Genomic DNA, 26470 nt, shown 5'->3' on the forward strand with positions numbered 1-26470 from the left:
GTAAGTGCATTATGTAATATGGCACTTGCAATACAGTAAATGGGATTTCTGCCACGTTTTGATGAAGTATCCCATCTGTCCAACTGTAAATATGGCCCATAGTTTTCTAAAGCAATGTCTATTCTCTTTCTACTAAACTGGTAGTGAAATACTATTAAAAAATAAGTCAGGTTGATGCCTGGCACCATAGTGAGGCGCTGCACCTTGGTGTGCGAAAATAGGTGCAGAAAGGGGATCTGACTATTATAAAGCTGACCACACAGCAGGAGCAAAGTGATCCACTGGAGATTAGCTCGCAGTGTTGGGGTAGACAAAGTCACAAGTCTCTTCAAGATCATGAGCCCACCAGCTCCCAGAAAATGGTGCCAGCATGGCATCCTGGAGAAGGACGGTAAGTGCATTCCTCACGCAGCGACAAATCAGCCTGGGGCACAGCCCCGTTTACAGGGAAAACAGGGGAACGGGTCCTAGTCAACTAGGAAAGGAAGGGGTGGTCCAAGTCGACTTCAAGTCCCTCAACCCCACAACTCCTAGCTCTTATTTTGAATGCCTACTAGGAAAGGCCTAACGTGGAGAAAGTCTCTTTGTTGACTCAGCTTGACGCTTGTTTCCCTTAGCAAAGTGAATGCTTCCAACAGGTCAACACAAGAGTCTAAGGGCCTGATTTAGAATTCGGCAGACAGGTTCCTCCGTCACAACAGTGATGGATATCCCGTCCACCGACATCTAAATCCCACAGAAGATAATAGGATTTAGATTTTGGCGGACAGGATATCCGTCACCCTTGTGAGGGAGTAACCCGCCCACCGAGTTCAAATCCGGCCCTAAGACTTAAATGTGAGGCAAGAGAAATATTTAAATCTTCCACTAGGAGATGACGTAACTAGTTCTCCGGTGCTTAATGATTTCATGATGGAAGAACGATTACATAGGATATAAAAAAACCTTTAAGGTTGTTGACGTTGGATGCATGAGTCTGAGAATGTGCAGTAATTCCTATTAGAGGCTGATTTATGAGAAAAAGCTGTTTAAGCGAAGGCAAAAGTTCAAGAACAGGACTTCGGCATGGTTGGTGTTTGCAAATACCTAACTGGACCCATCGTCACTGGTGCAGGCTGATAAAAGAAAATGTGCACTATTGTAACCCTAAGTCAGATTCACAAAATGGCTATTTTACCAAGCGCCAAGGCAGAATCCTCACATATCAGGATTAACTGATGCCAAGTCTCTGTAAATCCTCAAACCCTGGTACCACTAATGACTATTAACTGTGGTAGAATATAGTGAAGGGAAACTGAAGAAACAACAAGCCAGTGACATAGCATAAGGTCAGATAGAGGTGAGAAATCACTCAACTCCACCTGTATCTCCGCCCTCACTTTTTAAGAGCAAGCCCTGCAGACTTTCACGCACAAATCAGCTCCCACTAGGCAATGTTTATATTTGAACAGTGGCCTGAGTTGCAAGATATGACCGTTTCTAAGGGCCTCGGAGGATGCTGATAATTACTTTCCCAATATGTACATGAATATATAAATGAAGGAATTAATAAGTTAATTATCTCTACTGTAAGTCTACGACATCCTTGAACCGCTTGCTCTTGTTGATAGCCCAGTTCAAAAGACGTCCCTTCTCGCTGGAATGGGATACTGACTACGGATGAGTGGACTACGTGCCTCTTAACTTTCTACCATGATTTGCCAATCACACACAAGATATTGGATATTATGCATTATGAAGCACAGGTTTCGAGGAGTGAAAAACCCGCTTTGGACATCTCTTGCTCTTGGAGGATTTTTTCCATGTTGAACACAAGATATGCTATCACGTCACTTGGATTAGGTGGAAATACACACCCAGCTGCTAAGCTGTTTTACTAGAAGCACTACTCCCCAAGAGCAGCCCAGGCCTTGAGCAAACCAGGCAAAGCGTTCCCCCAAATACGGTTCTTCCAACAAAAATGAGTGCTCATCAATGGCACAGCCAATCAATCGGGACAGAACGAAAGAAGACCACTTTTACCGGAAAGTAATTTTCTCTAAGAGAACTATCATCTAAAGGTGCTACCCAAAAAAACATGTATAGATGTATCTAAATAGATTGTCCAAACTGACTGATCATTAGACACTTACCATGAGATCCAGGCTCGATTACCACTAAAGATGGTAAAAGATTTTCCTGACTTTCTACAAACATGGTATTGAACTATGCCATCAGTACATTTAATACAATGCCACACGCAATAACACAGCTCCAGTGGATCATGCATGCTTGTTTTCCTAGTTTCCTGCCACCCCTGGGCTGTCCTCTGTTTACATCAGACACTTACTGAAGTCTGTGTCTGTGAGCTGGGCCAGGATCCGGAAGGAGCGTGACTGAGCTGTTCCGGTCCTTGGCTGCCAGTCCTCGGTATCTTCTACCAGCCTCTTTTTGCTGGAGTCGTTGGCAAGATAGGCTGGATGACTTTCCATTCTGAGTGAGTGCCTGTGGGATGTGGGCGGGCAGTAAGACATGTCATGGGGAGGGCAGTAGACAGCCTGGCCAGTATGGAGCATGCCACAACATTGGTGGGGTGCAGCGTGCACCACAGAGATCACATCATTCTATACAACCTGCCACCATGCAGCATACACCTCGGTGTCACACAGTCGACGCACAGCACACCATGCATCGTAGAGGTAAGGATCAAGTCACAGACATACTGCACACCATGCATCACAGAGGTAAGGATCAAGTCACAGACATACTGCACACCATGCATCACAGACGTAAGGATCACAAATCAGACATACTGCAAACCATTCATCGTTGAGGTAAGAGCCCCACAGCAGACACCCTGCACACCATGAAGCACAGAGCCAATTATTAACAAGTGAACACACTGCACACCATGCAACAGTAAGATCAGTGTTATACACTGCTCACCAACCAACACTGATCTTATAATGAAACAACGGGCACACTGCTCACAATACACCATGAAAATGATGTATTGCAACATACGTCTTAGTGTGAAACAACAGGCATACTTCAGACTGTATACCATGATATTAGGAGCCATGGAGAGGGCATACTGCACACTATGTAGTTGCACAGAGCTCTGGCCCTCCCACAAAGAATGCCATGCACCACAATTCTCAGGCTCTTCATCCCAGCAAACAATCTACACCTCATGCCACAAAGACCTGGGTTCTGTCACATAGCGCATAACACACTGGGTTCTGACGCACAGTGCATAACAGCAGGAGTAACCAGTCAAGTGCCCCAGCAGCACAGTTCACACTGTGAAGTCCCCCCAGGTGTGTGCACTGCACATACAATGTGGCAAAGAGCTCTTACCAGTCTTGGCTGGCATATTATATGGGAGAAACCATTGACTACAATTGCAGGGATCAGAATTGCCTCAAAGTGGAAACAGTCTCCAACTCCCCTCACTCACTTTGAAGCACAGTCTACCCGCAACTTCCCACTCTAGGGCAGCGGGGGAACACCAATCTATGCTTCTTGCTCTGAACCTATAGAGAACATGTTTCTGGCACTTGTTCCCCTCTACACTGCCAACAGGACTCCTCAATACTTTGACCCTTGTCTGTGGTTAATACACTGTAGAGCTACTGCTACCGTTTCACTGTACCGTCCAGAGCGCCCCACTACTCGTGATAACTATGCATCACCAAGAGCGTGCAATCCCACATGCTGATCCAATCTGTCCTGAATGCACTGGACTCCTGGTTCTCATCCCTCCTCACATTCCCAGGCTAAGTCACACCCTAGTGCCAACAATGCAACTCCTGCCTTCAGAAAAGGATCCGCGAAGATCTGCTTATCAACCTTTTGACTAGGAATATTGATGTGCAACTCGTGGAGTTTGTTTGCTAAACTCTCTCCGACAAGGGTCCTCAGAGCTTCTAAACTGCTTGGAAATTCACTGCATGCCATATTTCCTCACAGTTTTGGGAAGTGACTCTGCTAGACTGAATTCCAAAGTTTTGTTTGGATCTGGCCGCCAACAACACAGACCCTGGATAAACTTCATGGCTCCTGACAGTCACGCCGCACCCCAGGCCTATCACAGAAAGGGGCAGAGTTACTGCAGTGTGGAGACTAATCTCAGCTCCTGCTAAGACTCCACTCCTCTTCAGTAACAAGTTACTAGATAGCTCCCAGTTACTTCCAACTGGAAACATTACTGTTTATACGCTCTGAGCTTGAACTTTACCTGTGCCACGCATTCAAATGGATATTCCTTATACGCAAGCTCAACTGGAGTGAACTTTTTGCTCCCGCCGAGCCATACAATGCTCTATTTAGAGTTGGGGAACACCTCAATTTCTGATGGTGTCACCTCAGCTGGTTTGCCATTGGAAACCTCTGATCTTATAGTCAGTCACTCAAAGGCCATCAGATAATTTAGGGCAGGGTGAGCTTCACCTGCCGTCTCTACCCAAGACTGCCATGTGAGTCGCAGATATACTGAGCAGGGAAAATGCACAATGACCACAGTGAGCAGAGAGAAAAGTCCCTGCCTGGTATGGCAATTGCTTTTTTTTTTCCCCGCTTTGGGAGTTTGTTTTAAAAAAACAAATATGTTTGTAGAATGTATGCATCAAGCATGGCGTCCACTCAGCACAGCTTCAATGCCTTTGGTGGCTATGCAGCACTAACAGTTCAACTACACACTTAGGGATTTCACGAATGCTTGTTTAGGGATCTCTAAATATGGTGTACGACCTCCGCCATGGCAACGGACACAACAGTCCCTGCTGACCTGCGGGACAGCAGGGTGGTCGCCATTTCTAAATAAGGCCCATAGTCTCTGATGGCCCCCTGTACTTTCTAAAATGCATGTGACTCCAGTTTTCCTTCTGCACCTGGCTCTATCTCTCAACTACATTTCCACAGTTTCCACAAATGCCTCAGAGCCAGAGCCTCAACTAGAAAGCACATCTTTGTGAACTCAATGTCGGTATTTTTGAAGAATAAATGTAGTCTTAATATCTTTTGCATGCTTAAAATCACCATCATATACTCCAAAGGCAACCTGATTCCGAACTAAGTACATGTCAGTTTAGTTTATTGTTTTGTGGCATGCAGGGCAATGCTCAACAAGGTGTCCTCTGTAGGAAACAAATCACCACCCTTGAAAGAAACCTCAAAATTAGCTAAACATATTCTCATTCTGATATGAACCACCACATTGTGCAACTCCAAACAAAAACATCCCCAGCCTAGATCTAGGAGATGTTTTTTTTTATTTGCTGGCTCTTCTTCTCTTGCACTATTGATCTACAGGCCAACAGAAAGCATATAGATATATAACACCTTGCCAAGGTCAGAGGCACTCTGCAAGTGCAGTCAACTTCACAGAACTCTTTGTTAACAGACATGACTCTGTGACACACCCACTAGCTTCATCGCAAAAAATGATTCTGAACCCAACCTCTGGTGGTAAGATAATGCACTGAACGTGAATCTATAGCACTTTCAAGCTGCAAACTCACCTCTCTATGAGCCTTCATATACAGCTGCATTGAAGTATTGGTTTCAATACAAAATAAATACATAAAAACTAGCTGTTATTGAGAGTAAAGTTGAATCCACAACCCATTTTAAGAAGTATGAGTAAAATACTCATATTAATATAGTTTTCCGGGTCTACGAGAGTGGACGGTACCACAAGTTCACAGAGCACCTAGTGGAACACCCTTCCAAAACCTCTATGCACCAAAGGCAATGTATCAGTCTCTTACTCTCCGTCTCCTGGTCTCCAACATAGAAGCATTCCTGCCCAATGCCTTTCGCTGCTAATGCGCCTGTCCAAAGGGGGGGGGCACCATTTTCAGTATCCCGTGCTCCTGTGCATGTCATCTTCTACCATGAGCCACGCAGTGAGAGCAGTAAGGGTGCTGGGGGACGAGCCTCTGTGGCACAAGCCCCTGCCTGGGTGCCTTTATCTACCTGCATGCAAGAGACTGCACCATGCAACCCAACAGCCAGAGCGGCACCAAAAGCGAGGAGAGCGACAGACAGCTTTGCTCTATGTTCCAAGATGCTGAAGAACCATCAGCGACCTGTGTGCATAACGTATGCCAGTCTCTATCAATAGCCCTGATTAAAAGAGATTAAAACACTGGGCAGTATTCCTACATAGTCTATACTGTGACTACACATCCTGAAAGTTAGAGGCAGATATCTTTTGTGCAAGAATCCGCAATGTTCCAGTCTTACTCCCTAACCTAACAGCTTCACGTTCCTTGGCACATGCAAGAAGCCACCATCACATCTGGGCTTGCGCTTGCAGGATCCAGCAGGCCATGCAAAATGTGCTCCTCGCAGCACCAGATCAAAAACACTAGCAGCTGCAAGGTGGCACTAGACAATGCAAGACCCGGGGGTGCAGCCCTCACTTACTTATCGTCCAGGTAAAATGAGGCAAGGGCTGCAGGTGTCAGGGCAGGGAAGGCCTCGTTGGATGAGGGCTGAGCCTTCAATGCTGGAGGGTTCGCAACCGCACTGGGATCCAGATGGGAGGTGACGGGGAATATATAGGTAAGGGAGCAGGAGAGGGAGGGAGAGTGGATGAACAGGAGGGAGAGTGGATGAACAGAAGGTAGCGGGAGGCAACACAGAGTGGACAAGGGGTAAGGGAAGCAAGATTAAGGAAAAGAGAGAGAAGACAGTAAGTTAAGGTTACAGAGAAGGCTGCCTGCCGGACTCCTAAACCCGGCCTCTCACAGGCAAACCTGCACACCACCTTGGAGACTAGTTTCCCCACTAAAGAACAGCCGACAGACTGAAGATCCCCTCACCCCCCATCACATACACCAAAAAAAGTCCTTACATTTCTGTGTGGACGGCACTTTTGTACATCTACGAAACATGCCTGATTCTGCGCACTGGTGTTACAGATAAAGGCAACAGCAATTACACCCGTGTTAGAGTTATTTCTAGAGGCGCCACCCTAATCCCCTCCTTTCCGAGACAGTGCCCTCATACTGCAGCAGGGAGGAAGCTGGGGCAAAGCCATATGTAAATGTCCAAGGGCAACAGCCAATCAAAGGAGACCTCTGCCAGCTGCCCTTCCTACCCGAGGAGGTCCAACCCCTGCCCTTGATACTGCAGACATGGCGCCTCCGAGGCCCCCGTTAGTGACTACACCTGAGGTCTGGAAAGAAGGAGCCTGCTAATAACAGCCACATAGCCTTCCCCCCCCCCCCCCCCCCCCCCCCCCCACGACACCTACTTTCCAATCAGTTGTGCTGAATGCCTTTAAAATCCCTATTACACCTTCAGGGCCTAATTTAAGAACACATTGTAAAATATATATTAATACTGTACATGGCACCGTTTGATGAATCAAAACCTGAACTCGGGGGATTATATCTGTGCAGTGTGAAACAGTCTCATTAAACAACCATATGTGTAGGCACATTAAAATAGGACATGTCAACAACATGCGGCGCACGCAAAATACTGGGCTCGACGTCATCGAGAAGGGCCCCTGAGGGTGGGGGTGGAAGTGCAGAGCCCTCAACTGATGGCTATAAATAAGACCGTGAAAGGAAGGGGAACGGCATGCAGAGTAAAATAAAATGAAGCTTACGGGTTCTGCACCTGTAAAGAGAGAAGGAAAGAGAGACAGAAGACCATTAGTAAAATTGGGGCGGGGAGGGGGGGGTCAAGGAGGCACACAGTGCTCAGATTGATCGTGCTCTAGCTGGTGCAAGCAGACCTCAACCTCCCTCCCGTACTCAAAGCAAAGACAAGGCCCGGGCTCGAACAATAAATATGTAAACAGGTGCGAGGGGTGACAGCAGGCTCCATGCTCCCCACTTTACCAAACAAAAAGGAAATATTACCCCGTGAACGGTGCCCAACAAGCCACACACAGTGCCTCGAGGCCCGCCTTCGAAAGACAGGCCCTTCTGTAATTGACATTTCTGTACAGAGTGACCCTGCATAGAACACACGTGCAGTCTCCCCGCCCCCCATGCTTACACGCCGATCATACTCCCGTGCAGCTCACCCCCATGCCACACACGACCGACCCGTGCCCCCGTGCACATACCCCATACCTCGTCCCTCTGTGTCGGTAGCTGAAGTGTAACGAAGCCCGCGGCTCGGTGCCCTTCAGCCTGCACCCGATATAGCCTGGCATTAGGTTACTGCATGCCTACTAGGGCGCCGTGACATCACCCTATGCCCCTCCCGATGGGGCCTCGAACCGGTGTATCTCTTCCAGGAGGCAGGGTGGGGGGTCCGCAAAGACACACACTGGTGTAACCTGGCACAGAGGAGACCTACCTAATGCCACCTGGCACCGCATGACACCTACCCGTCGCCTGCCACACCGCCACATATGCCCGAATCCTGCCAGAGTGACACCTGCGAACACCTGGTACAGAGCAACAGCGGCCCCTAATGCCTGGCAAGGAGCGACTCGTGCAAGATCCCGTTTGCAGAGTGTCACCTGCATTTTAGTTGGCAATGAGAGGAACTCTGACTGCCTGACACAGAGCAACAGCTGCCCGAGGCCGAGCACACAGAGAAACCTCCATACTAGCTGGCACAGATAGTTGGTACAGTGCCACCCTTGTTGAGCGCCAACATCCGCATAATGCCTTGCACACTAAGCTGAGTCTTGAGTTCTCCAATAGGGCACCAAAAGCAGGCCGTCCATTTCAGCCCCTGAAATTAAGTTTTGCCCAAATAGCAGCTTTTCCGAGCCTTGCGCCCCGGGCTAACGTGGTCTGCCCACAGAGCACACACCAGGCAGCTGGGATCTCGCAGAGGGTCTTCGTAAGGTGGCAGCTCCTGCACAGGTCCGAACGTCGAGGGACCACCAGCCGTTGGCCCTTCTCCCCACACTGGCACCCCTCTGGCACGGCTCACCCTCCCACCGACCACACCTCACCTCTCCCCGGTGCTTTAAATGGAAATACAGGAGGGCAGACACTCACTCTCTAGCGTACCTGCTTGCTTCTGCGAAGTGCCGGTACCCTTCCATTAAATGTACTGTACCAGTGCTGAGAAGTGCACGTACGGTCCCTCTCAAATAGAAGAAGCGCAGGTACTCAGCTACCTGTCCAATGAAAGCACTGCTTCGCACACAGAAAAGTTCACTCCCCCACATAAAGCACAGCTCATCTCCACACACTCCACTGCCGCCTTTCCCCCGCAAAGCAAGACACAGCGGCTAAAATACTGCACTCTTCTCCTCGGAGCACCTCAAACACTGCACTCTTCTCCTCGGAGCACCTCAAACACTGCACTCTTCTCCTCAGAGCACCTCGAGCACTGCACTCTTCTCCTCAGAGCATCTCAAACACTGCACTCTTCTCCTCAGAGCACCTCGAGCACTGCACTCTTCTCCTCAGAGCACCTCGAGCACTGCACTCTTCTCCTCGGAGCACCTCAAACACTGCACTCTTCTCCTCAGAGCACCTCGAGCACTGCACTCTTCTCCTCAGAGCATCTCAAACCCTGCACTCTTCGCCTCAGAACACCTCAGTCCCTGCACTCCTCGCCTCAGAACACCCCAAACATTCTACTCCTTTCCCCAGAGCTCCCCAAACACTTCATTGCTCCCCTCAAAACACCCTTAACACTGCATTCCTGTCCTCAAAGCACATCACAAACTGTACTCCTCTCCAAAAAGCACAAACACTTAACTCCTCTCCTCAAAACAGATCAAACACTGCACTCCTCTCCTCAAAGCACCTAACACACTGCACTCCTCTCCTCAAAGCACATCACTCACTGCACTCATTTCCCCAGAACACCTCAAACACTGCATTCCTCCCCTCTAAACAACCTAAACACTGCACTCCTCTCTTCAAAAAGCACATCACACTCTGCTCTCTTCTCCTCAAACCACATCACACACTGCACTTCTCTCTGCACTCATTTCCCCAGGGCACCTCGAATATGTGCACCCCTCTCCACAGAACACAACAAGCAATGCACTCCTCTCCACAAAACACCTCCAAACACTGTACTCCTCTCCTCAGAGGACCTCAAACACTGCACTCCTTTCCACAGAGTACTCCAAACACTGCACTTCTCAAAACACATCAAACACCGACTCCTCTCCACAGAACACCTCAAACACTGTACTCCTCTCCTCAGAGGACCTCAAACACTGCACTCCTCTCCACAAAACACCTCCAAACACTGTACTCCTCTCCTCAGAGGACCTCAAACACTGCACTCCTTTCCACAGAGTACTCCAAACACTGCACTTCTCAAAACACCTCAAACACCGCACTGCTCTCCACAGAACACCTCAAACACCGCACTGCTCTCTTCAGAGTACTTCAAATCCTGCACTTTTGTCCCCACAGCACTCCAAACAACGCACTCCTCTCCACCTTAAACCCTGCACTGCTCTATTCAGAGCCCCCTCACACAAAGCTTAACTTCTCAGTCATGCACAACAAAGCCCTTTATCTCACACCAAGCTGCAGCACAGGTCACATGCAGTGGCTCACACCCCGAACCGATACACAGCTCACCTCCTCCAACACTACAGCTTACCTCTTCAGAAAGCGCAACTTAACTCCTGACACAGAGGGGGCGCGTTCATCCTCCCACACAATTCACCACTTTATTTGTGCAGCAGACTTCCACCAGTCTCATACCGCACTCCTCACTTTGTCAGGTGCAGGCACTCCAGAGCACATCCCGGTATCCCTCACACACAGCACATCTCGCCTCCACACACTTCACAGCTCACCCCCTCACAAGAAGCAATATTCTGGATTCCACCTCTTGCTTCTTTAATCCATCACCGGGCACTCACTGCCTCTTCATTTCACTCATAGGGGTTCTTTTTCATCCCCGATTTTTCCCTTTGACACTGCTTTGCTATTTTCCCCCTCCTCCTTCTTTTCCCCTTATGTGTTTTTCACTTTTTTGTTCTGGATCAAGGTTCATTGAGGAAAAATATGCGCCATCCCAAAAGAGAGAGCTAGAAGCCCCCCCCCCAACCCCCCCCCCCCCTCCTCCCCCGCTCCCCCCCCCCCTTCAACCACTGGCTCGAATTAAGCACTGGCAGCACAGAACAGAGCTGGAGGCAAGTCTGCAGATATCGAGAAGGTTTGCTGGAAAGATCCTGCCTGATACCTGCAACACTGCACACGGCACCTGGAACCTGTTTTCAAACCCCTTGCTCTTGAAATATTACTGTTTACTCTGGTCAGCTACTGTAGAACTTGTGGGTGAGATAAAGTGTACTGGCGTCGCCTATGCCATAGGAAATTCGATCGTTCTTCTGAAAAAGTTACTTGAACATTATTTTCTTTATTAGGACATCTTAAGAGGTTGTCAATGAAATGCAGATAGTTTGATTGACTACTGCATTATACGAACTACTAAGAGTTGGACTTCCGTTGTCAGCCCGGAAAGGAGTCCCTAATTACTAAGGTTGATGGGTAATATAAAGGAATCGCTGCACTAACGGCCCGATTAAAAGAAGCCCGCAGGGGCTAAGTATTCGACAGAACCTGTTCATTATTACACTGCGAGATATTGACTGGGTCCAGCGAATACATTTTTTTCCCAGTTTCCACAAAAAAAATTGGGAGCAGCAGTTCCATTACCTATGAGCAGTACGAAAAAAATGTTTCTCGCTCATCTTTTCTTACTTCTATTTTTATTTATTTGCTACTTATATATTTCCCGAACTCCACCTTACTCTGTAAAGACACACAGAGCCGGCGTGAAAACGAGGCGAGCAAGTTGACCATGCATCGAGTGTGGTAGCCTAAGAAACAAATATGGTGACCTATGCTTGATTAAAGCAAGACCTGCGCACGTCAGGTTTAAGCCTGAGAATACAGCATCCTCCATCTCTCCAACCCAAAGGAATGGAGCCGTGAGATGCACAGTTGATGAAAGTCTGGGCGGGAAAGGCACGCATGCCGGGTTAGTAGGCCTCACTTTAATTGTAAAACATTTATAAGCTCTTGCCACCAGATGGTACTGTCTGCATAGTTTACGAGCGAGCGAGATATAGAAACGACCCGAAAGTGCGTCTCTGGCTTTTCATATCTTTAAAGACACTTGTCAAAAGGTGAACGTGCCATGTTCAGGCCCCATGTGTCAGGGCTGTCCAGAATCAAGAACAGAGTGACAGCAAAGGTCGCAATGAACGGTAATTAACCAGGGCGCTCCTTAACATTTACTATTAAACAGATGGACTATTTTTACAATGCTTTTACTGTTTTGATCATTTTGTTTTCTACAGTTCAAGTATTTATTTTTTAGCATAATGAATGTACGCCTCCGACCGTCACCCGCGAGCCCACCCCTTCTACTGTCACAGCGGCACTTGATTGTCTCTTTGAAGTTGGCTTGTCCTATTGCGGGAGAGGGCAGCTAACCTGCAACTTAGTTCGACCAAGGACAGTAAAACGAACAAACATTAGCAAATCCAACCGGTCTGGCCTTTGATTGTGCAGCTTCGGTGGGCACCCAGTCTAAAAATGTCAAACCTATTATACTAATACGCCGCCAAACGCAAACACGGATGCTACAGACACAGAGCAACCTTTTTTTCTGTAACATCTATTTTCAGATGCTGCTATCAGTAATTCGAAGTACAACCGGGTCACTCACTCACTGGGTTCTGATGTAAAATAAGTCCCTCGTGCATTCCAATGGAGTCAGATGGACACACCCAAACAGCCAATGGAAAAACAGTTAAGACTAAAATACTCATGAGGCTGATCCAAGACGTAATTGTCAGTGTCTCAGGCCAATAGCTGAAGCTTCTACAGCAAAGGCAGTCACTGGAGGAATGAGGCTGACCCAAAGCCTATTAAAGTAACTAGAGAATGCAATACGTTCAGCATGATTGGCGTACTACCCATACGTGCCCTCACAAACAGTCCAGGAAGGCTGTCTTCTAAGCGACCCTGCTGGGGTCTGCTACACTCCCGTAGTGGTCTACCCACTCCTTCCTACACCCCTAGCATGCCGGTCTCCTCTCCCAACACACTCCTCAGCCGCCCCCCACGCTGGGCACAGTTCCACTACGGTTTTTATAACACCTCCACCTCTGTGTTAGACCCGGAGCAAGCAGAAGATGGTCACCCTTACACCATGCCCTGCCAGCTCTCAACCACGACAAAACCGCACTGTGTCCGAATTATAGGACACACAGGAACCTCAGCTTTACCCAAGTCTTTCCAATTCCAGTATTTCTACGTAGTCAGTGGCACTTCACTAATAGCTGTCATTGTTGCCTGGAAGGAAAATGTATCCTTAAGCGGTGTGTTGTACTGGGGAATGCTTGAGTAGTGGTATGTCTGTCTTTGCTTTCTTTCAATGATTTCATTTACACAATTTATTTAATTGATAATCCCTGCTATTTTATGCTATTTGTTGCTATTGGCAGTAATTTCCGATGTGGAATAAACTTATCAACCAAAAACTGTCCTTCTCTACTTGAAAAATATTTTTGGGAGCCAACAAAATTGCGGTGGACACTGGCTACTGCTTCCTACTGACAATCATTCCTACTGATTATAGTTAGGGGCACAACATTATCTTGGATACATAACCTTATTTATTTTTGATACAGTTCTTTGGAAAAAAAAATGCAACTAATAAGTATTTTGCGTTTTTGGAGGATGGATCTCTGTCCCACCTTTCACTGATTTTAGATTTCCTTTGGTAATATGTATTATTCATCTTTTATTTGTGTAATTTTTATACCACAAACCTAGCCACGAGGGCCACCGAGCACTTTACCGGCAAGCAAATCAGCAATTGCTTTACGAGGCAAATTAGATCTTAAAGAGTGGTAAGGATAGGAACAGAGACGGCTGCGGCGATGTCACCTTAAGATGGACATCTTCACATATTTACTGAAGGATAGATGGTCAGAGTTGAGCCTTATCTTTGCCGAGATGCATACTGATAATATATGCCCGTGTGGTGTTAGCTATTGATAACAGATGCCTCTTTTGTTTTAATTATTGCAAATGTGCTTGGAATGTTAATTATTAATACTTGCAGGTACTTCCTTTTTCTTTGCTATTTTGAACCAGTGTGGCATTTGTGGCATTATGAACATCCCCATCACCATCTGCATTTTGGGATTATCTCTGGTTCTGTTATGTAGCGTGATGCCCGGCCTCTTGCCTTATGTGGGTGGCATCCTTCAGAAGTGTCTGTCTCTGCCAGTCGGTGCTCAGATTAGAGGGCTTCACCCGACTCGGTTCTGACTACAGTGCCAACCTTCGCCCGGCCCTATTGAGACACTCTGGGACCTACCCGTTGTGATGCACCCGAGACGTGGGGTTCACGCCATAGGTGGGCGCTGGGGGTGTGTACATCACAGGCTTGGTCACCAGGCCCGGTGAGGAATTCTCCTGGTCCGTCCTGGCACCAAAAGGTTGTGCAGTTTTGTTCAGGGCCGTACTGGGGGCAAAGTTATACTTCGGTGCTTCAGAGTCAAACGAGAGCTGGTCCTGGAGGAGAAAACACACAAAAACACAATGCATGCTGCATGCAGAAATGTCAAATACAAGCTGCAAACCTGTATCCCAAGGCTGAGGCGTGAGTTACTTAAAAAACAAAATGGTACACCTCGCTTATAATGTAAGCACAGAAATCGCCATGCAATGTTTAGATCCACACAAAGTCAAACTCCAAGCAGGGTATGTGTGCAACTGTTTGTCTATCATGCAAGCCTCAGAGGCAGTGCTGTGTCTTTGCATGAGGCCACCAGTGCCTAGAGCCCAGATGCGCACACAAACCCCGATGCGAAGATCCAACAGCGCTAGGAGACACACCAGTAACATATATGCGTTATACAAATATGGGTATCATAACACAACATGGCATGACATTGCATAACATAATTCAATGTAACAAACGATAACCTTAGATGAATGAGACATCAATGATTAGAGTGAGGTCGAGGTGTGCCTCAACCATTCCCTCAGGTGCCTCTCAAGCAGCCACCTTCCCATTGTGGCTTACGGGGCAGTCATTTTGTGGTCAGATGCTGCTTAATCATCTGTGCGTGCAAAGGGAATTTGGCTGCTGTTCAGACCCAGCTTCTCCAAAATCCAGACGAAGAGTTATAAGGCTATCCAAAAGAACAGTTAATCCCCTTTGAAAGGACAGTTATCGTCCACACAGAGGCTCAAGCAGTTTAACAGGCCACGCCATGTTCACACAGGAGTGCCTGCCTGGTGATCATACCGTCACCCATCCCCAGGAGTCGTCCATCACGAGAGCTGCATCACCAACCTGGGTGTAACTATGTAGGAAAGGGAGAGGCACTTAAGTGGGTGTGAAGAAGTATGATGGAACGAAAAAGGAGGGATTCCTGAGAGTGAAAGAGAAGGGAGAGTGATTAATGAAAGTCAAGTGATATTAACTGACCAGCATGCAGTTCATCGTTAATGGGCCCAGTGAATTTCGCAGATGTTCAATTTCATATTACACACAAATCCAAATTTGGAAATGTGCCATTTTATATTAGCGGATCCTACCCCAAAACAAGGAGGCTCGATGCAGAAGTGTGGGTAAGGCACCAATGATGTGAAAAGCACTTTTAATGACAATCTCTGAAGTAGAATCTGCAGGGTGGAGGTCCTTCATCAGAGTGCTGCCACTGGACAATCTCTTAACATTTGTGTATTCTTTAATTACCAAACACCAGTCCAGGCCTGCTTTCAGATCTCCTTCAGAAGTCAGACTACCGCTGAGCAGAACCCAGATCTCTCTTTCCATTCTATGGAAAGCAGTGCTTTGGGTCAATACACTGGGGTGAAGTACACCTACTTTGCCAGTGTAAAGGGATCAATGACTTTGACTCCTGTTTGCTGCTTTGAGGGCTTGTCCTAGGAGTCTAGGCACTGCAGAATGCATTGGAATAACTGTTTTCTCCTACTTAAGATAGGTCTTCATCTTTCTGAAAATGCAGAATTCTTGCTAAGCTGCTAAAGAGATCTTCACCAGTGGAATACTCCTCACACACCTGACCCGGTACCGTCCATCCCAGATTGATCCTTGTGATCCTGGTCTCAAGCCTAAAGTTCAGTCTTATGACCTTATTTAGAATTGGCACAACTGTGGTCCCTCTCTAGAATATTCAACTTTTCTAAGATGAGGGCCTATGTAGAGGAACCTTCTGACACAATATCGGCTTGTGCCGGAGCCTCACCTTTCACTTCCAGTCTTTTGGCCACAGGGCATAGCATTTTGCACTGGGTGTTTAAGTTCTACTTCTCCTGGGTTTTCTGGAGAAGTGTAATTAGCGAATGGAAGAGCTCAATGAGACCCACAGATCCACAAGTAGTACTAAATGGCGAGGACCGCAGCAGATAGGGGGGGAAGGCCCAATTCCCCGCATTTTCGAGTTTGGTGACTGTCGAGGAGTGAAACAGAAGCGAGCATTAGTATTTTGTGAGAACTATATAAGATTGTATTTGAGATGCATTGGCACTAGGTACACGTTTGATAAATGGGACAGCTCCAATACCAGTACCTCCCCTTGCCAATCTTACAATCGTACCGACAATGTGAAAAAGCAGTGCACATGTGGAGGCTGCCGTTGCCCACCACGACATCTCAGAGTTTCTTTTTGTCACCTGTGTCCCTCGCCCCTTCTTGCCATAATTATATCATAACTGTACAAGGCCTCCCTCTGCACCCCAGAGCATTTTGTTTTGGCGTCTAACTCCTTTATGGGGAAGTGGCTATGTCTCGGCTTTCTGCTCTATCCCCTGTCCCTTCCTGTCTGTTTGGCGGTCACTTGTGTTTTGGTTCCGGGCTGCAGCCTTCCTCGCTGCTGCATACCGGTAACCACAATACTTGCGATTCTCAAATTCCTGCAGCACGTCCCAATCCCTTCCTACTGTGGTGTTTTTGGTATGCATGGAACATCTACAGAGAAAGGAGTGGAAGGGAACTGCTGGCTTTAGGTGGGCCATGCAGACAGAGCTTAATTTGTGTCACTGATTGCAGGTGCTATCAGACTTGGAGACTGGGTCTTACATTTCATCATCAGACTTTGACTCAGAGCAAGAGAAAGAAAAAAGGGAACAATAAAAAAGAGGCCGTGATGAAGAGAGAAAGCAGGGATGAAAAAACATGCAAGAGTGAGCTAAAGAGATCCTAAGTGTAGAGTGCAGGAAGAAAGAGGCATGAAGTGGGATCAAGACCAGTCAGCCGTGGTATTCACGGCACCCTACATTCGGCCCCACAGGCTCATAATAAAAACTGTTTGTTTCTGCGTGGTTTTTATGTTTTACAAAAAGGCGTATATGCAAGAATTGGCAGTTTGGTCCAAGAGGGCAGTGACCAGGGCCAGAGTGTATGAGATGGGAGGGAAGCGTCATAGAAATGGTAAGGTGGAGGAGTAGAATGCCAGACAGAGAAACCTCAAAGAAAGGGTGAGTAAGAAAGAGAGGGAGGGAGGGAAACAAAGAGAAAGCATAGAAAGATGGACAGGGAGCATTGGAGAAAGGGCGAGCAAAGGGAAGGAAGAAAATAAATGTTGGGTAAATGAGGGAGCTCCTACATTGGCAAACGCCAAAAACACAAGAGGGCACATTTAGGACAACTTGAGGAAAAAAGGAGGGATGGGCGGAGGAGAAGTGGTCTGGGAATGATTGAGAAACAGAACGAGGGTTTGGAGGATCACCACCCTGTCATCCATCAACACCAAAGCAAAAATGGAAGGAAGGATAAGGAAGGCGGGGCAAGCAGTGGGAAACAGTTTTATTAGAGAGAAGAGGAAATAGTATCTCTCTGATCCAAGCAAAGCTGTAGAAAAAGATTTTGAGATGAAAGACATTAAAAAATACGGATTATTCAAATGAGGGGAGCACCTGCAGAATGTGATGAGGGGCCCCTGAGTCTCCCATGTATCACAGATATCAATTAAACTTGGCCTGATTGGCGGCCACCTGAAGGGTTGGGACCCTAAAGGAGAGCCCCCCCCCCCCGCCGAGTGCCACAGAGGCTGCTGAGGCTTGTGTTACGCCCCAGCCTGTTTCCTGCACGCTTCTGTCATGCCTCCGTCTCTAGTGTACATGATCCCTCCCATCATCTGATACTAATGCAGGGCTAGCTTTTCATGCTTGATCATCAGCTGTATTGTACTGTAGCTGTTGGAAGCCGTTTTGATTACTTGACCTCTGTATTTCCCTGGACCAAAAATTTGTTTTGAAATGTCAAGCTTAGCCGACACTACAGAACAAGCCATGGATAAGGAACTAAGGGCCTAATTACGAGTCTGGTGATCACTTGACCGCCAGACTCGCGGATGGCAGTGGGACCGCCGCCAATGTGGCAGTCTGAGTGCCATATTAGGACTATGGCATTCAGGCCGCGGTGGGACCACCAGCTGTGCCAGAATTGGAGATCCCGGCGGTCTGGCAGTTGCAGCAGCTCTAATCTACCAGGGCAGCACTGCCTTAGGGATTACGACCTCGGTCTCCACCAGCCATTTCATGGCAGAAAAGGCTAGTGGAGAACAGGTGCATGGGGTCCCCCTGGCCAGCACCATTGCGATGTTCATTGACTGCTTTGCAGACAGTGAACATTGCGAGGGTGCTGGTGCACCCTGAATCTTACAGCACTGCCGCTGGCTCGATTACGAGCTAGAGACAATGCTGTAGGCTGTTTCCCGCTAGGCCAGTGGGTGGAAACTCAGGTTTCCGCCAGCTGACCTAGCACAAAACTCTTAATGGGCCCTGCAGGGAGATAGCCACTGTGGCAGCAACCTCCCTGTCGGAAGTTTGCCGGACTGCCTAAACCGTCTGCCGAACTCCTAATAAGGCCCTAAGTCTGGCTTTCATCCTGAGGTCGAACTTGAAAATTAAAGAAAGTCTGTAGTGAACAACACAATTAGAATGATTGCTTCCTGCATAAAATGCATCTAGGAGTTACAAGAAATTAATGTGAGATGAATCAGTGTACTTTTGATGTGTAATATAGTCCTTCATGCGTCACGATGCAACACTCCATAGGAGGCGGGATAATACACCAATTAAATAAGAGGAAAAGCATACTTCTCTGGGTGCAGCCAGACCCCACTCCTTGCATATTCTAAAGAACTGATAGCAATGGGTTTGTAGACAGCTGCTCTGTCACGCATCAACTAAAAGCTGAACCAACCATGCCTAAATGTGAAAAAAAAACATGATAAAGCGGTCTGTCCTCCTTGGCTGGTCAATATGCGTCTGAACAAGTTCCTATCAAGATCGGAGATGGACCTCTTTAATGTTCCCTGCAGAGACTGGATATACACTGGACATTTTGAGACTGTGGTGCAGTATTTTCTGCCACTAAAAATGACCTGTGTGGACCTGTGCTGGTACTTACTGGATGGCAGAGCTGCATGCTGCCTGCCTCGCAAAGTTTCCGATAAACCTCATGCGATCTACCAAAGATCCTGCTGATGTACCTGGCTGCCTGATCATACTTTCCTGTGGAAAGGCAGACATACATCATTGAGAGGAGGCCAAGAGGGTTCCCCTCAGGCCTAGAGTGCCAGAGGACTACTCTGGAGTAGAAACGCTTCTTGGTGGGCTATGTCGCTTTGATAACTGGGTGGACACATACTCTAGTGTGCACCCAGCATGGCACTGGGATTGGCAAATTCTCATCTTGACATGGATACCAGGTTAGAGTCCAAAGCCAGATTTTGAAGTACTTCCATCAACACAGCCTGGTTGTGCAGGGTCCAGCAACTGGTGAAACGGACATGAGGTTAAGTAACTGATGCCACCCCCTATAATCAGAAACCCTGACTGCAACACTCCAGAATCATAACTTGGCTTCCTCAGAGGCTCTGACCTAAGCCAGCTGTCCTTGCCCCCGGTAGCCACTTTAAACAGCGAAGCAAGAGTTGTCACCTCCCTAGGTGTCACGGAATGCCTTAACTCTCCCTACAGGGTATCTGCAGTACCTAGTACTTTGAGGTTCAAGCAATTACTGGACTACAATGCTCGAATCCAAAGTAAAAATATTAGACTTTGATAGATTGTAAAAGTATCAGCCCCTAACTGCATTATACATAAGCAGCCAATGACCTCCAGGGACTACAAAACATTGATCGTCATCTGGTACTGAGATGCAAGATGTTTTTGGTCCCAGTGGTCCTGTGTTCAGACCATAAACTCACCCAGAGTCAGAGTCTCCAGATAAACTGCAAAGATCCAGCCGTTGCCAATAGAAACAATGAAAATCTTATGTAGACTTAATTTTTGTGAAGTTGTACTATTCGAAAAAAAGATTTAAAATAAAAAATAAAACCAGAAGTGGACAGTAAAAGTTGTTCCAGGATTGAGGCATCATGACTGATCTAGCCCTAGAAATATACTTGTGAGCCCTATCCACCTCCAGCCACTTCCTACCCAAATTGACTGCTTGTAAACTCTGTCATTGAAGGTGTTCAGGACTATTGATAACTCTGAGGCTGTCCATGGCACTGAATCCTCATAGGCTAGCAGAGCTGACTGAGGGAAACTAGAGCTCTCAAGTTTCCCATTTTCATGCGTGAGTAGTTCATTCAGAACACTTTTTCCCCTTTGTAGTTCTGGTGCCCAGATTATGAAATTAGGACTAAAACACCCAGAATGCAAAAGGGAAATCGAGGACTGGATGAGCTACCCTAGCACGGACCTGGGAAACTTGAGGGTTCTGGTGAAACAATATTTTGTCTGTGTTCACCGACTCTTGAGCAGCAAAACAGTTTTGCTTTGTTTTTTCAAAATTTCTGGAACTGGTAGGGCTATAGACTAAACGATTTACACTGTTCTAAATGTTGTAGATCTTTAGACTATTTTTGATTGTATTCTACTGTGTTTACTAAAGAGATATTTATTTTGGGAAATATCTCACGTTATCCTCCCTAAGCTAGACCTCATCTGCTGGACAAGAGCTTCCTTTAAGAGTCTAAGAGACATTGGAGGTCAAGCTTTGCATCTCAGACCTGGCATGCTAGGCAGAAGGTCAAGGCTTTAAGTGGGTCAGGTCCACCCGGTTCTCGGACACACTCGTAATTAAAAAATTACATTGAAATGGGTCTCTATTGTGCACTGCAAACATGTTCTTAATTTACTGGTAAAACATGTATTGATTTCTGAACAATTACTGTAAAAAACTTTAATATAATCCATGCCAGTGATTCAGTTCCTGTTTATATTTCACATGTTTTACTTCACCTTATACCAAAATACCAGTCAGGTGGCTCACAAAAATGTAGTTTACGTAGTTAAGCCACACCCTTAATTAATCAGGTAACGGGCATTCAGACACCTTCCACACACTTTTTGCATCCCATTTAAAGCCCTGCAGAAGGACCCTCGTGCAGTTTGATGTAGTCTAAATTATAGTACAACCCCTCATGTCACAAAGGCCATCAAATTGTGACTGTTTATGCCTTATGTTAATCAAACTATTAATAGTCAAACGTAGAAGCTGCACTGACACATAATTTAAATGTGCATTTGCTTGTATTTTAGAGCTCGACTTAGGTGGTATTTGGACTACGTCACATGTTAAGTTAAAATTGATATTATAATGTTATTTATGCTATAGACTAATAGTGCATTTCAAAACGATACTGGATCTCTAATGATTAATGAATTTGAAAATTCGTGCAAAAAATGAAAGAAATGCACTTCCATATTATATTTAATAATTAAAATGCTTTGACGAAGCATTTTTATTTGAAGTGAAATGTATTATTCATGTTGATGTAGTGTTTTCAATGCTGAATTCTTAGTGTATAGTGCATGTGTTTTATAACAATGTATTAGTTGAATATAATTTAATGATTTCTTGCCTTAGCATAAGCGAGGCCTGCAAAGTTTGCATTTTGTGATTGCATGAGAATACTAATTCATTTCCTAACGTTAACTTTCTTTTAGGCTACGTTTCCATGAGAAGACTAGATTTTAATGAATAGCCTCATTGTTTAAGCATAGAGAATGTATCTTATCATGGACTAATTTTGTTTACATCTGTTTCAAACTTGCGTAGAGTCAACCAGACGGAAGATGCTAAAATGGAAAGCTTGGGAAAGGAAGAAAAGTTTCAACTTGGAGTCATGTAATCGATTATTATTGGATGATGCCCCTTCAGCGTGACATGGACTGATACCTTTGGCAAATCAGAATGTTTGTGACCTTTTGATATGACAGTGCCCAGATGCACTTTGGTTAGAGAGATCTTCTTTAGCCCTGATGTTGTTCTGATGTTTGCAGATGCTTTTGCTGATGAAAAGCCCCTGAATGCTGGGCCCCTGGAGAGGTATCTTTCTCTCTGCTTTGCCCCTTGAGATTTCTCTTTGAGACTTAGAAAAGTGTATACCCTTTTCAGAAGACTCTCTTGATCAAGCTTTTGATATACTGATGCTATCCCTTTCTTTTTCTGTCATTATTTATCTTAGTTAGTAGCGTATAGCCCGAGGCTATCTTTTACCAAATTATTTATATCCTTTTTAATGTCTTTTTGCCTTTTACCAACATGTGATTGTCCCACACATGTACATCCCTGATTCAGTTAGCTGTAGGGATTCATTGCCCAGCTAAAATTATGATTCTGCTAAATTGAATTGATGGATTATTGCTAATTCCGAGCACCATATTATATCTGTATCTCATATTTCTTTTAATAATTTAATAATATGTATTGTTCTACTTGAAAGCTTAGTTTTGTTAATGTTAGTTCGCCTAAACTTAGTTTGTCGCCTTGGACAACTCCTTGTGATTTTGTATCTTTATAATTTGGTTTTGCAAATAATCTACATGACTTGAGCTTGTGTTTGTAATAAATCCAGTAACTTTATTTCTGAGTGGAGTTTTCCTTCCGTGGTCACATTGTTCATGGTGTTTAAATTAGTATTGAAATTGTGTTAGTAGGTCTAACCACACCATTTTCTGGGTCCAAAGATCAATCCACCTCCATGAGCATTGATTCATGTGAAGAATGAAAATCCTCCATCAAGTTTCACCTTTAATGCCGGTCGGTGGACCCTAAAATCGATAGGATCTTGGAAAAATCCTGTCAGTGTGTGTCCCCTGTTCCTGCACTGTGTGGAGGAGGAGGATCTGTTCTGTGCAGGCCCCTTTCATGCTGAGCCAGCAGACTGGGCGGAGGCAAACCAACGCAGCACAAAAATAACACAGATGCAGGAAGAGCAGGAGGGGGCTCTGGAGAGCAGGCAAGCTAGCTGGAAGGGAAAGAGGCAGAAAGGGAGCGCAACCAGGGAGACTGGCGTTGACGAGTGGGGAGAGCATGGAGAGAGGCAGCACAGTCAGGGAGTGCGGGTAATGAGCGGTTAGGGAGAGCTAACAAGTGACTTCAAGTCAAGTCATGTGTGAACATATCTGCCTGAGCTGGCTTTTTTTTAATCCAAAAGGAAAATGCATGCTGGGACTTTGAGTCCATGCTTACACTATTATGTGAAAAGTCAAACCCTGAAACGCAGTCTTCTTGGCCAAAACAGAAGATGTGCCAGGCTGATTTCCCAAATAAGACACAGTGAATTAGTAGCTACTGGGAGGTGGCTAGACCGAGCACAGAGAAGGCTGGAGGAACAGGAAGCGGTTGGGTGGGACCCAGTCACGAAGGGCAGAGGGACACTCAGAAAAGGCAAACAACTAAGGACTACTGAGGGGCTGATACAGGGCTTGAGAATTCACAGTGCAGCAGGTGCAATGTCAAAAGGGCTTTCGAGTGCGAGGGGCCTACTGCACCACAACTATAGGGCCTGCAGCTGAGGTGCAAAATCCGTGGGCAGCTCTCCACTTCGCCTCCAAGGGGAGGAAGCGGACCCGAGGCCTGCCGGGAAAGGAAACGCGTGCCTAGCGTTCGAGGAAACGGCGCGCCTCGGTTCAAGAGAATGAGGCTCCTCCCACTAGACAACAGCAGAAGCAAACTACAAAAAAAAAACGGCTGGAGGGCGTCTGAGCTCACCTGCCTCATTCCAGGAGTTCCACTGAGCTTGGAGGGCTTGCAGTGCAGGGAGGGCCCAGGGCGCTGCCTCCCGCCCCCGAGAGGTGAGTCAATGCGCAGGCAGAGCATGACATCACCCACTCGTAATACTGGAAAGACAACGGTCCACGGGCGTGTGCGCGCGAGCGTGGAATGTGTGGTTAGAGCGAGACGGGTCCCCGGGGCGTGGGCATGAGCCTCTGCTCCGGAAGGATGAGTTCACGTGTCTGGTGACCCGCTGTCCTCTGGCTCATCGTCTGGAAGCTGAGGGGGACAAAGAAATTCTGCAAACCACGCGTGGCTTGCGTAGAAGAAGTAGCTGAAGGTGCTTGATCCTTAGTGCCCGGGAAGGTGAGAGGGATCATCTTTGGCGTGAGAAACCCATCCACTGCAGTTTTAGTTGCATTCTAGAATTCGTATTCGTGCTTGTGCAACGAGAAGGAAACAACTACAAGTACCAGAATGCAAAGGGACACAACGCCTAAATAAGCATTTTTATTCCAGATATTGTGGCAGCTTACGATAAATGTGTGCGTACGTGCCCACTCCACTTGCCTCAAGTACCTCGCACTTCCATGGGCCTTGAGCTCCTATTTTGCATGTGCCTAAGAGCCTCGCACTGTTTTCCTATGTGCCTCATGCTTCTCACACTAGCTTACCATGTGCCTAAGCCCCCTCACATTTTGTTCATGTCCACCAGGCTCCTCACACTATCCTCCCCTGGGACTCAAAGCTCCTCATACTGATTTTACATGTGCAGCACAAGAGGCGTAATGAAGGCCCCTTTGCCGCACACAGGCCCCTACCCTTGAATGGGCCTAATTCAGCCCAGTGGCGACGGATAGTTGTGAAATATGGAACACCCAAGGGCCCTCATCACATTCTGCAAGGGCCCCGTGACTCTTCATTAAACCTCTGTGCCTCGTGCTTCCCTTATGTGTTTCCATGCCCCTCAAGTTCCTCACATGCGTTCTCTGTGCCCCAAATGACTACTTTTTCCGTCCGTGAGCTCCACGCTCTTCTGAGTGTCCTTGTGTGTCACAATGTCAATTCACCATACTTCGAGTTAAACAACTACACAAGGATGAGAATGCTGTGCAGAAACTTTATCAAACCTCGATGAGATGAGTACAGACCGAATGTATAAGGGTGACCAGATTTTGAAAGCCAAAACCGGGACATTTCGGAAAAAACGGAAGGACAACAATTTTACTTGAACCAAGCATACAGAATTACAGTGCTCATCAGCATAGAATTACAGCCCGTGCTCTAAGAACATAAATAAAATGCAATTTTTAAAGCCATTCTAGTACCCGTTGATTAAATTGCTTTCTGAGAACAACTGCTAACTATCTCTTTGGAAAACAAAAAAAATCAACTCCCATCGTTTTCAGGCGACCCTCTCTAAAAAACAGGACATGAGATAAATTTCACGAAATCTCCTGGAAGGGCTGGCGAAAACCCGGGACTGTCCCGGCAAATTCAGGATGCCTGGTCACCCTAGACTGGATTTCTCCCCCCCCCCCCCCCCCCCCCAAAAAAAACACAAGCATTTGAAATGCAATGGGTCTCGCGTTTGAGCTAGAGCTATTAATATTGTAAATTCCTAACTGGACTTTTTTCCACACATATTGAAAATGAAAAGTAAAACAGTTGCCATAAGCAAGCTGACTCAAAGCACCATGGCCGCGTGTGCGTGAAGGAGAGACAGAAAAAGAAGTTCGCTTGCAGTGAAAAGTATCTGCAGTCCTGCAATTATCCATGTAACAGGATCGATGGCTAACCCGGTAACAAAACTGCCCCAAAAAGTGATAAACCGAAAGCATTTACCAACAATAACAAAGGATTTTTGAAAGCATGCCCAGGAATGAGTGACAGTGATGGGCGTGGTTAAAACTACACAGATAGATTACAACACGTCGGAGCGCTTGAGCGCTCAACCTAAAAAGTGACCAACAGCAGCGTTGGTTCTGCGGCGGGGACAAGGGAGAAGTGAGTGTATAACCTGATGTGAGCCTTGAAAAAGCACTCTGACCTCTGCTAGTTTCCTCATTGTAAACCCTAATTTGCAACAGTGACTCATTTGCCCATTACAAATATTGCAAGGGGCAAATGGAGGTTAAAAGTAGGCACTACTTCCACTGCATAACCTATGGGACACAGCCAGGCCCAAAGTAAGATTCATTCCTGCCAGTAATTGTATGCATAAACCTGTTCAACTCGGTGATGCGGGGCCACCGGCCAAGACTGTCCATCAAAACTGACAAGACCTGGAAAAACATGAGCTTTTCTTAAGATTGGTGGCGCTGTGAGCCCAACACCTGGATTGTGCACCATTCTAGGAGACAAGGGGGTTCCTTGCCCATCAAAAGCTAAAAGTAAGATGAAACTGGTAATGTTATGTCGAAGCTGCTTCCTGTCCCATCGGAGTAAGCTTGAGATGGGGTCCAATCCTTGTCCACGATGAATCCATATTTGGGAGTTAGTGGAACTGAGTTAC

The 26470-nt window shown here is 46.6% G+C and overlaps 1 protein-coding gene across 1 annotated transcript in view; it reads right to left on the bottom strand.

Annotated features, from left to right (window-relative positions):
• PDLIM7 (PDZ and LIM domain 7) overlaps positions 1 to 26470 on the bottom strand; it is a 111628-nt gene that overhangs the window by 36527 nt on the left and 48631 nt on the right. Inside the window, exons 6-8 of the mRNA XM_069201692.1 lie at positions 14281 to 14477; positions 6412 to 6654; positions 2330 to 2484 (exon numbers count right to left, since the gene is read on the bottom strand). Coding sequence (XP_069057793.1) covers positions 2330 to 2484; positions 6412 to 6654; positions 14281 to 14477 — 595 coding nt within the window. The remainder of the gene's footprint in view (positions 1 to 2329; positions 2485 to 6411; positions 6655 to 14280; positions 14478 to 26470) is intronic.

The sequence above is a fragment of the Pleurodeles waltl genome, chromosome 7 (assembly GCF_031143425.1).
Source record: "Pleurodeles waltl isolate 20211129_DDA chromosome 7, aPleWal1.hap1.20221129, whole genome shotgun sequence".
Classification (NCBI taxonomy): domain Eukaryota; kingdom Metazoa; phylum Chordata; class Amphibia; order Caudata; family Salamandridae; genus Pleurodeles; species Pleurodeles waltl.